The following is a 12,031-nucleotide window of genomic DNA, read 5'->3' as shown; positions in this document are numbered from 1 at the left end:
GATAGTCATCTTCAAATAACTGAAGGACTGTCATACAGAACATGGATCCAGGTTTCCCCCTGCAGATCCAGAGGGTAGCACCTGAATCAATGGATTCAAATTATGAGAAAGGAGATCTTGACTGCCTAATGGTAAGAGCAGTTCAGCAATGGAAATGGATTGGCTCAGGGGGGATGCTGCACTCTCCTTTACTGGAAGCACAGAAGCAAAGGTTGGATGGATATCTGCCAGGATTGCTTTAACTGTGGATTTCCTACATTGACAAGATATTAAATTAGATTATCCTTGGGGTATTTTCTAACTCTAGAAGTCTATGATTCTGTTAATAGAGCTATGTTGAATTAGGCCAAAGGCAGCAGCCAACCAGTTATCTTTGGTAAGCCACAAGTAGTGACATCCATGCAGAAGCAACATTTCTCAGGATACCAGTGAAGTAACATGGAGTTTTTAGATTTGTTGGCCAAGGACTGCTTGCAGTCTCAGAGAAGATACTAGGAATATTCTCAGATCTACTATGACCACTCTAACAATTCAGTATTTGTTTGCCTGCATCTTCTGGGGTACACATATTGACTCATACATTGCAGTGGTGGTATTGTACATCATTATGCACAATATGTTTACAAGCTGGAGCGTGTCCAGAGGAGGGTGACCAAAATGGTGAAGGTTCTGGAAACCATGCCTTATGTGGAAAGATTTAGACGTTTAGTCTGGAGAAGAGATGGTTAAGAGGTGATATGATAGCCCTGTTTAAGTATTTGAAGGGGTATCATATTGAGGATGGAGCAAGCTTGGTTTCTGCTGCTCCAGAGAATATGACATGGAACAGTGGATGCAACCTAAAGGAAAAGAGATTCCACCTCAACATTAGGAGGAACTTCCTGATAGTAAGAGCTGTTCAACAGTGGAATGCACTGGAGTTGCCTTTTTGGAGGTCTTTAGACAGAGGCTGAATGGCCTTCTGTCAGGGGTGCTTTCCTGCATGGCAGCGGTTGGACTGGATGGCCCTTGATTTTATGATTCTATGAAATATATCTATTTTAGCATTGCCTGCATGAGAGGAAAGACTTTCTCTCATTTACCAGCATGGTCTATCATTTAGCATATCATTCAGCATATCTGGGCAGTTCATCAGTTTTCAGGAACAGTACAGTTGTCATGGGCAGTGTTCTTAATTGGTTCAGACTGCAAAGCAATCTAATCTGTTGGCTCTATCATGACCTTTTTATTCTCTACCTAGCCTCTCCCAGGCTATTAGTTGTCCAATGAAAAATAAATCAAAAGATTTATTTAACTATTCCTCACTTATGATATCCAGTCAAAACAGAGATCCTTATATATGAGTCCACCTCAAAACATTTGGACTCTTTGGCTGCCTACCATCCCAATTGCTTCAACCAGTGAACTAGCTAGAATGGTTATTTTCCATCAAATCCACTGGATGTTTTCTCATCTTGATTACAAGATAATTAAGTGGGCATCATATCTGCTAGGAGGCTATTATAAGTCACATCTGCTCACATCCTACAATGTTTTTTAGAAGCGCTGGTGTTTTCACCTCTTACAGTATTTATTTTTAGTATGCATTTCCCCTAGACATAAGTAGTGGCCAGGTTCTCACTGATACATCCACATATACTCTAATGTATTTAGCCTTCTTTATTATAGCTTACCCCATATATGTTATACCCTCTAGGCTAGACCATGTTGCACTCTGTACTGTATAGGTTTATTTCCAGGTCACAAAACTGACCATTGAACAACCCTGACCTGTTACAACTCATTGTAATAAGATACAGGATTTCACCAGTATGTTAGGACTTTATTACATGGACCAAAAAAGAAAACAAAACAAAAACTAAAAAAACAGAAGCATAGCGGGATTCTCCAATCAATATTCCGCAATAGAGCAAAGATTTTTACACGATGTTGTGCGATATCATGATTGTCCTGTGATTATCATCTGACTAGAGAAGAATCCTAGCACCACTTTTTATTCATGAATTTTTCTATGAATAAAAAGCAGCACTAGAATTCCTCTTTATTGATGCGATAATAGCAGGATAATCACAATATCGCGCAACATCGTGTGAAAATCTTCACACTATTGTGCAATATTGATGGGAGCATCCTGCTATGCTCCCATCTTTTTTGTCTGTGTGATAAAGTCCTTAGACATCGAGAAGCAAGGTGTTACTGTATGTTGGTCTCCATACTAGTCCAGTGTGGGTAGTGTGGGAGATGACACACAAACCTTTGTGTAAAATGAGCTCTTTGGGTTCCCATGGTACAATTGGAACCAAAGAACTTCAAAGGCACTTTCTCTTACTAGGTTTGTGGCTGACCTTCAAGTACAGTTATATAATATCCTTAAGTAATAAGAATCTCAAAGTACTGCAGTAGGCTACCGAGATATTATCAGGGTGTCTGACCTATTTGGGAAGTTAAACTCAGGGCTGGAATAGACCGGCTGCAAAAGCTGGCTTCTGGGTGGCTTGCGGGCACGGAGTTTTGATGCCGCTCACTCCCAAGACCCCCAGAAGCTGCTCAGCCAACCACATAGAGGCAGCTTCAAGACCCTCCGGGGGCATGGCGTTTTGATGCCACATGCGCCTGGAGTGGCTTGAAGCCACCCTATGTTTTTTACCCATCCAAATAAGAGCAGATCTTTTCCGCTACTATTTGGGCAAGCTCCGGGGCAGATTGAGGCCACAGCATGTGGTTGCCACAGCGCTGGGGTGAACAACATCAGGCAGCTCCAATCTGCCCTTTTGGGGAAGTCTGTTTCACCCCTCAGTAGGATTTGAAGCATGATCTATTCAGCTGTGATATCTTAGTTGTGGAATCGTATTCCAAGGAAGTTCCATTACTCCCCCTTTTTATATTCCTTTAGATAGATGAAGACCTTACTCTAGATTGTTATTTATTTTCAAATGTTTATTACTCTTTGTTCTGATTCTTTTTTGCAGTTATATATTGTGTTGCTGTCATTATATTTATTGTGAACAATCTTGAGCAATTTCTTAGGATGATGGCTCATGAATTAGATATTTGTTTTGTTTTGGAAAAGTGGAAGGAGGTAGTTATAATGAACAAAACTTTGCAGAAATGTGCTTATATCATTTTGGCTGTATTTTTTCTTTTAAATTCTCAGTAACATATCGGTTGTTCCTCCAACTCCCCCTCCATTTGCTGAGTCCACAACTGGAGTTAATACTGTGGTAATGTATAATTTTGTTTTTTCAATTCTAGGGACCTTCTAAACATACATCTATGAGTATTGCTAGCTATTATTTTTGTTACACATAATGTTTTTTTTTCTTTTAACTTTTTAGTCTTTCTGCCTGGCAGACTTTTGATTTGTAAGTAAGGTTGCTGGATTGAAAACTGCAGAGGACACCAATACTTTAATGATTGTAGAAGAGGGAATTTCAGATGTTGGTATAAGCAATATTTGCTAAAATAGGTACCCTCTCCAGTTCTTAATCTGACATTCCTATCTTTATGTGTTTTTTTTAGGTTTTTCAGGGTCAGACTAGAAATAATAGCACAAAATTCATTGGTTTTAACATGGAATTCCTGCAGTGATATAAGAACCAACATATGAAAGGGGTTAGATGTAAAGAGATATATAGATAAGAAGTGTTAGCCTTTGTCACCATATGTTGCAGGTTGTTTACCTATTCATAATATTTATAAATGTATGATTTATTATACATGTGCAAGTTATTTATTTATTTAATTTATATCTCAACTTTTCCTCATCACTGCAACTTCAAGTGGCTTACAACATTATTAAAACACAGATAAAACAAAAAACATAGTAAGTTACAATATTAAAAGATTATTAAATAGGTTATCATTCTGAAACAACCATATCAGATACAATTTGTAAGTTAAGGAAAAATAAACAAAACCCCTTTCCTCCACTGCCTTCCAGTTGTCAAAAGCCTATCTGACTAAAAAGGTTTTTGTGTGGCAGCAAAGGCAACAGGGAAACTAGTTGTAGTCTCCTTGGAGGGGAGTTCCACAACACAGGAGCAACCACCAAGAAGGCCTTCTTTGATGCCTGTGAGGATGTTTGGATCATGCACTCTGTCTCCAAACAGAGTTTTTCTGCGAGTCATCATGCTCCAGAACATTAAATGAATCTTGCTGGAAGAAATGTAGTGAGCAAGACGATATGCAGGGAGATAAAGTAGGGTGAAGAGAACAAGTCAGCTCCCTCCTCAATATGACATCCCTAAATACTTGAAGGGATGTCATATTAAGGAGGGAGCTGACTTGTTTTCTGCTGCTCCAGAGACTAGGAACCGGAGCAATGGATGCAAGCTACAGGAAAAGAGATTCCATCTCAACATTAGGAAGAACTTCCTGACAGTAAGGGCTGTTGGACAGTGGAACACACTCCTTCCTTGGAGAGTAGTGGAGTCTCCCTCCTTGGAGGTCTTTAAACAGAGGCTGGAAGGCCATCTGTCGGGGATGCTTTGACTGAGAGTTCCTGCAAGGTAGGGGGTTGGACTGGATGGCCCTTGCGGTCTCTTCCAACTCTATGATTCTATAATTCTATGATTATCTACATGGTTCTTTTGTTCACCTGGCTTTCTTCACCAGTATTTGGGGTGAGGATATTCCTCACAATCTTATTAAGTTACATGGCTCTCCAGCTTCAAGACTACAGCTAAACTTACTAGCTTTTGTAAGGTAAAATATAGAATTTAGCAAATCTTAAATTGGATACTTACTTGTCTCTGTGCTTGCAAACGTGTACACACATGTCTAGCAAAACATACTCCTGTTCATACCAGTAACTACCCATTTCAAGGCTTGCTAAAATCCTTACCCTGAAAAAAATTGTGCAAAAATATTTACAGAAATCATACCAATAATCCAGGTACGTTATTTGCTTTTATTACGAACATAATTACCGCACTTGCATGCTTTGGTAGACACACAAGCTCTGAGCTGGCCTTTCTGTCCTTTTTAGCAAAGGCCCCCAATTCCACTCCAATGCCAAAGCATTTCTCCTAATTGCTTGGCTACAGAAATACTAGCTCTGTTGGCAATCTTGCACACAAGCTTCTGTTGAAACTTCTGATGAGCATGTGATATAGACATCATTGAGAAAACAACTTCTTCATTTATCATTTTATCTTTTCTCTCCCCCCCCCCCCCACTTGTGTTTGCAGGAACATGACCAGAGTAAAAGTTTCCACAGGTCTATGGAAAACCTATTTCTGTCATTTACTACACACATCAGAAGTAAGTGTTCGCAAGGACTTTGCTGCATTTTAATACTACATGGGCCCATTACACAATTATAGTGCTGTTTTAACTGTCATAGCAACATCCTATGGAATCCTGGGATTTGAAGTGTAGGGAGAAGTATTTAGAATTCTTAGCCAGAGAGCTCTTGTGCCTCATCAGGACTGCAAAGCACAGGATTTTGGCAGCTAAAGTGGAATGATATCACCATAATCATGTAGTCTGAATGGGCTTCATAGTCAACAGTTAGAGAGGATGGATCTGTCCACTTAGCAGAGGAAAAGTCATAACTGAGTTTCCTTTCCCATGGTTTGATTACTTAGTTGATGAAAACATACCACTAAAATAATAAAGGATGCAATTTAATGATAATTTAAAAAGAGCTAGGAAAAGTTAATTTTTTGGATTGTTGTCCCCAAAATTAGTGGGCATTCTAATTGAGAGTTTCCGGAGTTATAGTTCAAACAAATAGCTTTCCCATGCCCTAAGTTAGAGTATGGGTGTTTCCTCCTTTTTGCCTTTCCTCACTTCCCTTTCTCCTCCCCTTTCCTTCTGTTGCATTGGTATTTGCTATAAGCATCATATTTGTTTAAAAAAAAATATGAAAACCTCCATCCCACGTTATTTGCAGAAAAGCTGGATGACCTTCTACATTGTGCACTCCAAAGGAGGTTTGTCAACAGAAAAAAAACAATGCTGATGCCTTTCAGGAACGAAGAGGGTTATCTAATAGCCTTATCGCACAAGAAAACAAAGTAGAAACAGACCCAGAGAGTAGCAGCTTTCTCCATGGCTTACTGCATGACGTCGTAGTGCTTCACTTCTCTTCCCATGGGAGATGATTGTAAAAGTATGTCTTTTGTTGAATGGATTTTTCCAACCATTTCCCATGGGTGCATTGTGCACTAACTAAAAATAGCTGTCCATAGTTTCCAAGAGGCATCTTTCTCAGTTTCACCTGAAGATGCTTCTGTGAGCTTGTATATGTTGTTTATATGTAAAAATGGCCTTACATCATTTCCTGACAGCAGGCAATAGGTGGAGACGCAGTACAGGGCTTGGAACTAATTTGTTAAAAGTTTTCTGCATGCAAACCACTGGCTCATGTGCATTGAGCCATGGCCCTTCCCTTCTAATGCAATATCCTTTTAAAAATAGCTCATAGGTAGACACAGTATTAACAGCTTGTTCCATTAAGAAGCTTAAAAAGGTGAAACATTTAGGCAATTATGTAAAGCTTGTATTTTATACCTTTTATTTTGGTACCTCCACATTTTATTTTTATAAATCTGATCTGTACATGATTATAATGTGTTGGTAAATTTCAGTACCACAATCTTTATTTTTTATATTTTTTCCAAAAGATCTATACTACATTCATAACTTGTTGTTGCCATGTGCCTTCATGTCATTTCCAATTTATGGCTATCCTAAGGCAAACCTAGCATAGGTTTTTCCTGGCAACATTTTTCAGGGGAGGTTTACCATTGCCATGCCCTGAGGCTGAGAACATGTGACATGCCCAGGATCACCCAGGGGGTTTCATGGCCAAACTGGGAACTGAACTCCAGAGTCATAGTCCACTGCTCAAACCACTACATCACACTGATGCTACAAGACATTAAACTACATTCTTAAAGATAAACATGCTGGATTCATTTGACAGGTTTTTCTTCACATGTTCTCTTTTCTAGAAATGTCAAAGTCCCAAAATGATATGACAGCTGAGAAGGGTTTTCTAACAGCAAATTATGTGCAAGAAATGGATCCACTGAAGGAAAGGAGAACCATGTCTGATACTGCAATTGATATGGCCTCCAAGGTACTGAGTTATAAACATTCAGAATACAGTCACCCCTCTGTTTTTGCAGGGGATCCGTTCTGGACCCCCCTCCCTACGAATGGCTGCACACACCATTTTGTCCCTTGGTACTTGCCATTCACAAAAGACTGAGGGATGTGAATGGCAAGACCGGGAACATCGAGGGACAAGTGTGTTTTGAAAGACTGTTTAAAAATAATGATACTCATAGGACTACCATTCTGACCTTAGGACTATAACAATGTCTACAGCTTTTGCAACCAGAAAATATATACAGTTCTTTGAATGAAATAGAGAAAATGTTAGAATTTCACACTAGTGATGTTTTTCTGTCCTTAATTCAGTGAGCACACTTTTGTGTAACTGGAAATACTTTGTCTCCCCACCTTACCACCAGTGATGGCGAACCTATGGCATGTGTGCCAGAGGTGGCACTCAGAGCCCTCTCTGTGGGCACACATGCTGTCGCCCTAGCACAGAGTTTGCCAGAGTTTCTTATTAGAAAGCCAAAGGGATGGGGCACTTTGCAATAAATAAGTGGGGTCTGGGTTGCAGTTTGGGCGCTCGGTCTGTAAAAGGTTAACCATCACTGATAGACTATCCCAAGAAGAGAGAGTTGAGAGCAGCTGTTGAGGAAAATTTTGGTTGTGTTGGCCTGTTCTATCCACTATAATAGACAGGTTACTTTCATAGAGATTAATTGATGCATGTACAAGCCTGTGTCTTCCACTGAACTGAATGAGAAAGTCCTCTGGAATGAGATACTATCATACAACTTCATCTGCTATAAAGTGTATCACTGGAATGACTATCTTAACAATTAAACAGGCATTTTGTTTAAATAATGGAACCCAGGTTGTGAACCTGTTTTCCCAGAGAGGTTCAGTTGGATGCCTTTTTTGGCTTCAGATAGCAGCTAAGACCTCTGTTTCCCCCAGGCTTTTAGTGTGGATTAAAGTTATCTCATTTTGAGCTAAGGTGTTTTGTCTTACTCTTCATTTAAGTATAAATTGATTTTAGTAATTTGGATGGCTCTTACTGTAATTTTGGATATGACTGTTTTATTTTGTGTACTTTGTGATTTTTGTAAACCACTACGAGTTTATTTGATAAGAAAAGGAGGATATTATTTTAAAATAAATATAAATTAAAATAAAGAAAAATCTAGCACATCTGTATCTTTTCCTACAGTTAAAAGAATCCCCAAGTCTTCAGCATCTCATAAGTGGGGAACAAGACAACAATGAAACTGCTTTCAAAAATACTTCTAGTGAAGAGTTCATTCTATCCAGTTCTACAAGTGAAACTGTATTTTCTGCAGGCATAAGAAGTGTAAGTAGTGATCCTATGTTAATCCTGTGATTTTATCATTTTGCATGAAGATGCAAGCGATTCCTAAATTTTAAAAATTCACTGCAACTGTTTTCAGCCAAATCATATCTTCCAACATTTTACAGATGAAATTTAGATACATGAAGCCAAGCAAGATCAGAGTGTGGTCAATATGGCAAAAATTAATGAGGAAAAATGCACAAGCTAGGAGAGGTTGCAAGAGTTTACTTTTTCCTGTGCCTACTGGAAAGGGCAAGATTCTGCCCCCTCTTCTCCCTATTGAGTTAACTGAGTGCAAACTCCTTTTATACTTTGAACTCTGTTTGCAGCAATTGAAGTAAGCCAATGATGAAGGGGAAAAATGGGAGAAGGAGGGAGAAACTCAGACATTTTAAAAGCAACTGAAAAAAATTGGATGGCAGAAGATTAATTGGAAGTATCCCTGCCAAATCAGGACAATTGAAGGGTACACACCAAACTATTAAAAATTTCCCCTCTGTCTTCCAAGTTTAATCACTGCTTTAAGGAGGCACTCTTTGAGAGAGAAGTGATGTGCTATCCTCTGTCAATTTGTATATATTGATTAGATATACAAATGACCTTACTATGGTTCCTAGTAGCAGAATATGTAGGGACACAGCACAGAGTTTTGAAGTGAGTTGTTAACAGTGATATTGTTACTTTTTCTCAGTAAGTGTGCCAATAATGCTATTTCTAATTCTTTTAAACATTAACAACAACAACACTGCAATTTTAAAAAGTGCTTTACTTGTTAGCTCAAATGTTACTTTTTGTGAGGATATTTTGCATTTTTAAAATTGGTTTTCTGAAAAAAGAAACAGCAATGCATTAGTAACATTAGTAATGGGCAGTGTCAAAGTAGGGGGTGACAGCAACACATTATCTTTTAAAGTAATGCTTACACATTCACTTTTAGAGTAGGATATCCAGGCTATGATACAGCTCTATTAATCTGGGAGAGATAGTTGTGCGGGCAAGTCAGGCATATAGGGAACCTTCTTCGCTGAAGAAGATTAGGATGTGGATGATGATTTAGAAGACGATCATTATATTCCAGGATTCTGATTTGGTACCATTCACCTTAGGCCTAAAATACTGACCAATGAATGATGCTGCCTTAAATGTATTTGTACAATTATATGATGTCTTAATTTACATTGTATTCATTCCTTGTCATATTATAGGGTAGTTTATACAGCGTTAGCAGCACATGCACAGAGGCAGGGAACTTTGATATAGCTGATGTCAGTGGTGAAATAGAATTTGCCATCAAATATGTCTTCAGAACTGGAACGTTAGAAGTGTGCATCGGGGCCTGCAAAAACCTAGCTTATGGGGAAGAGAAGAAAAAATGCAATCCGTAAGCTTGTTTTGTTTTACCTTTGCAAATCATAAGGTATAAAAATTTAATGCCTGCCAAGTCAATAAAATCAGTGCTTCTTTGACACTATAAATTTACATTTTCCTTTGTTTTAATGTACTTGTCAAAAGGAAGAAGCAGATTGGTTTTCTAGGGACATGGTGAGGAGTAAAGGAAGCAAAGAGTTAATGCTGAACATTCAGAAATTCTAACTGGCACACTGAAGGATGGAAGTGGCCCTGAATGATTTGGTATAATCTAAGAGTATAAATAAGGGGTGACCAACTTTGTGGGGCTGGAAACAGATTTCACCTTCCTGGCCCTACTCCACCCCCCCACCAGTGTGCCAAAATAGCTTCCAAATGCCTTCCTTTTCATCTCTATCTTTCCATAAAGGTGACAGGAAGTGGTGTTGTGTTACTTCTGGTTGCCATTTTGAGAAGGACATATATAAAAAGAAGGTATTTGGGGGTGGAGTGGGGGCTTTGTGAGGGTTTTTGTGTCATGACCTTTTGGCAGTTGGTATGCTTTGGGGGGGCTGTTTGTACAATTTTGAATGAAAATTGCTCTCTAGTGATGTGAAATATTTTTAAAATTTGGGGAGGGGGTGCTGGTGGGCAAGGGTTGCATGGAGGGGCTTGTGGGCTGCAAACTACCTGTGGTCTGCACTTCACCCACCCTTGCTATAAAATGGTGAGCTATTGTCTTTCAAAGGACTTACTTTAGCTGGTATAGGAACAAGCTCTCAATATATAAATAAATGGGAAGGTGGTCTATGCAGCTATCAAATGATCAATGTAATTTGCAAATGATTGCAAATATTTTATTTACAGTACTTCTAAGTAGGGAAAATTTCAAGAGAAATTTCTTGAGACATTTATTGACCAGCAGGGGGTGACAAACTGTAGACAAACTTCAAGAAGCTGGATAGAAAATAAAATACAGTATGAAGCAGAATCTAAACTGGATTCTGGACAAATATCTTTGTAAGCGTTGTTTAGGCATATCTTTATGCACTCATTTTAAGTATTTATAAATTACAGTATTTTAAAGGGCTTCCGTCTTAAGGCTGTTCAGACACTAAAATAATAATATAAATACAGATCAATAACAGCCACAATTCAATGGTACTATCTAGAATTAATAAGGAAATAATAAAATCATATCTTTTAAAAATCTTTTTTAAAAAGGGGTTTGTCTTTTTAAAAAACCTTTAAAAGCCTAAGTCAACTTCAGATTAGTCAAGCAAATTAAAATATGAATAACTGTGTCTCTAAAACACATTTAAAAACAAATTTGTTTCATTTATTTGATTAAATTGACAACTTTGGTGGTATGCCATGCAGACAGATACTGTTCTAGACGGGACCTACATACCTGTTCTCCCTCTCATTGGGAAAGCTGCTAAAATTTACCTTGAGGCTACTACCAGTATTGCCTTCTACAGCAAGAAAATGCCACATACTGGGTGATGGTAGCATTGATTCCATGGATGGCACTCCATGACATCTCAAATAACAGGTAGCTTGTTTGATACCTGAATCCATTAACTCATGATAGACCAAGCCAATATAAGAGCAATTAATAAATCTGTGGACATGTATTGCTCCTCTATTCTCTTTTCTACCATTTACTATTGAAATTTAAGGAAGGCTTTGGTTTTATGTTACACGGTATGGCATGCATAAAACCACTTCACTACACGAAGTGGGGTACCAATATTGTTTATCATCAGCAAAATTCCTAATATGCAGAGCGTGGAGACGTTACAAATAACAAAACTTTCAGGCCAGTGGAGGGACCTCAGAACCGGGACCACATTACTCCGGTTCTGAGGTCCCTCCACTGGCTGCCTATTAGCTTCCGGGCCCAGTACAAGGTGTTGGTTATTACCTTTAAAGCCCTAAATGGCTTGGGTCCAAGCTATCTCAGGGACCGCCTCCTCCCATATAATCCTCCCCGCGCTCTCCGGTCCTCTGGGAGGAACTTACTGCAGCCTCTAAAATCTAGGCTTGCGGCGACCTCCCAGAGGGCATTTTCTGCTGTCGCCCCCAAACTCTGGAATGACCTGCCGGATGAGATCCGTCAGTTGACATCATTAGACAGCTTTAAAAAAGCTGTCAAGACGGATCTCTTCCGGCAGGCCTTTCCAGATTAACCATCCCGGCCTGGCCTCCCTGATCCCCTCTTTCCTCTCGTGGCCCCATCTTCAGTGATGGTTGAGGATCTCC

The 12,031-nt window shown here is 39.1% G+C and overlaps 1 protein-coding gene across 5 annotated transcripts in view; it reads left to right on the top strand.

Annotated features, from left to right (window-relative positions):
• Positions 1–12,031, top strand: part of SYTL3 (synaptotagmin like 3) — a 55,667-nt gene that overhangs the window by 26,050 nt on the left and 17,586 nt on the right. For all 5 annotated transcript variants that reach the window (XM_042445738.1, XM_042445737.1, XM_042445740.1 and 2 more), the window contains 5 exons: positions 3,155–3,221; positions 5,190–5,262; positions 6,960–7,087; positions 8,279–8,419; positions 9,625–9,800. In XM_042445738.1, coding sequence (XP_042301672.1) covers positions 3,155–3,221; positions 5,190–5,262; positions 6,960–7,087; positions 8,279–8,419; positions 9,625–9,800 — 585 coding nt within the window. The remainder of the gene's footprint in view (positions 1–3,154; positions 3,222–5,189; positions 5,263–6,959; positions 7,088–8,278; positions 8,420–9,624; positions 9,801–12,031) is intronic.

The sequence above is a fragment of the Sceloporus undulatus genome, chromosome 1, assembly GCF_019175285.1.
Source record: "Sceloporus undulatus isolate JIND9_A2432 ecotype Alabama chromosome 1, SceUnd_v1.1, whole genome shotgun sequence".
Taxonomy (NCBI): domain Eukaryota; kingdom Metazoa; phylum Chordata; class Lepidosauria; order Squamata; family Phrynosomatidae; genus Sceloporus; species Sceloporus undulatus.
This window is presented reverse-complemented; position numbering and strand designations above follow the sequence as displayed.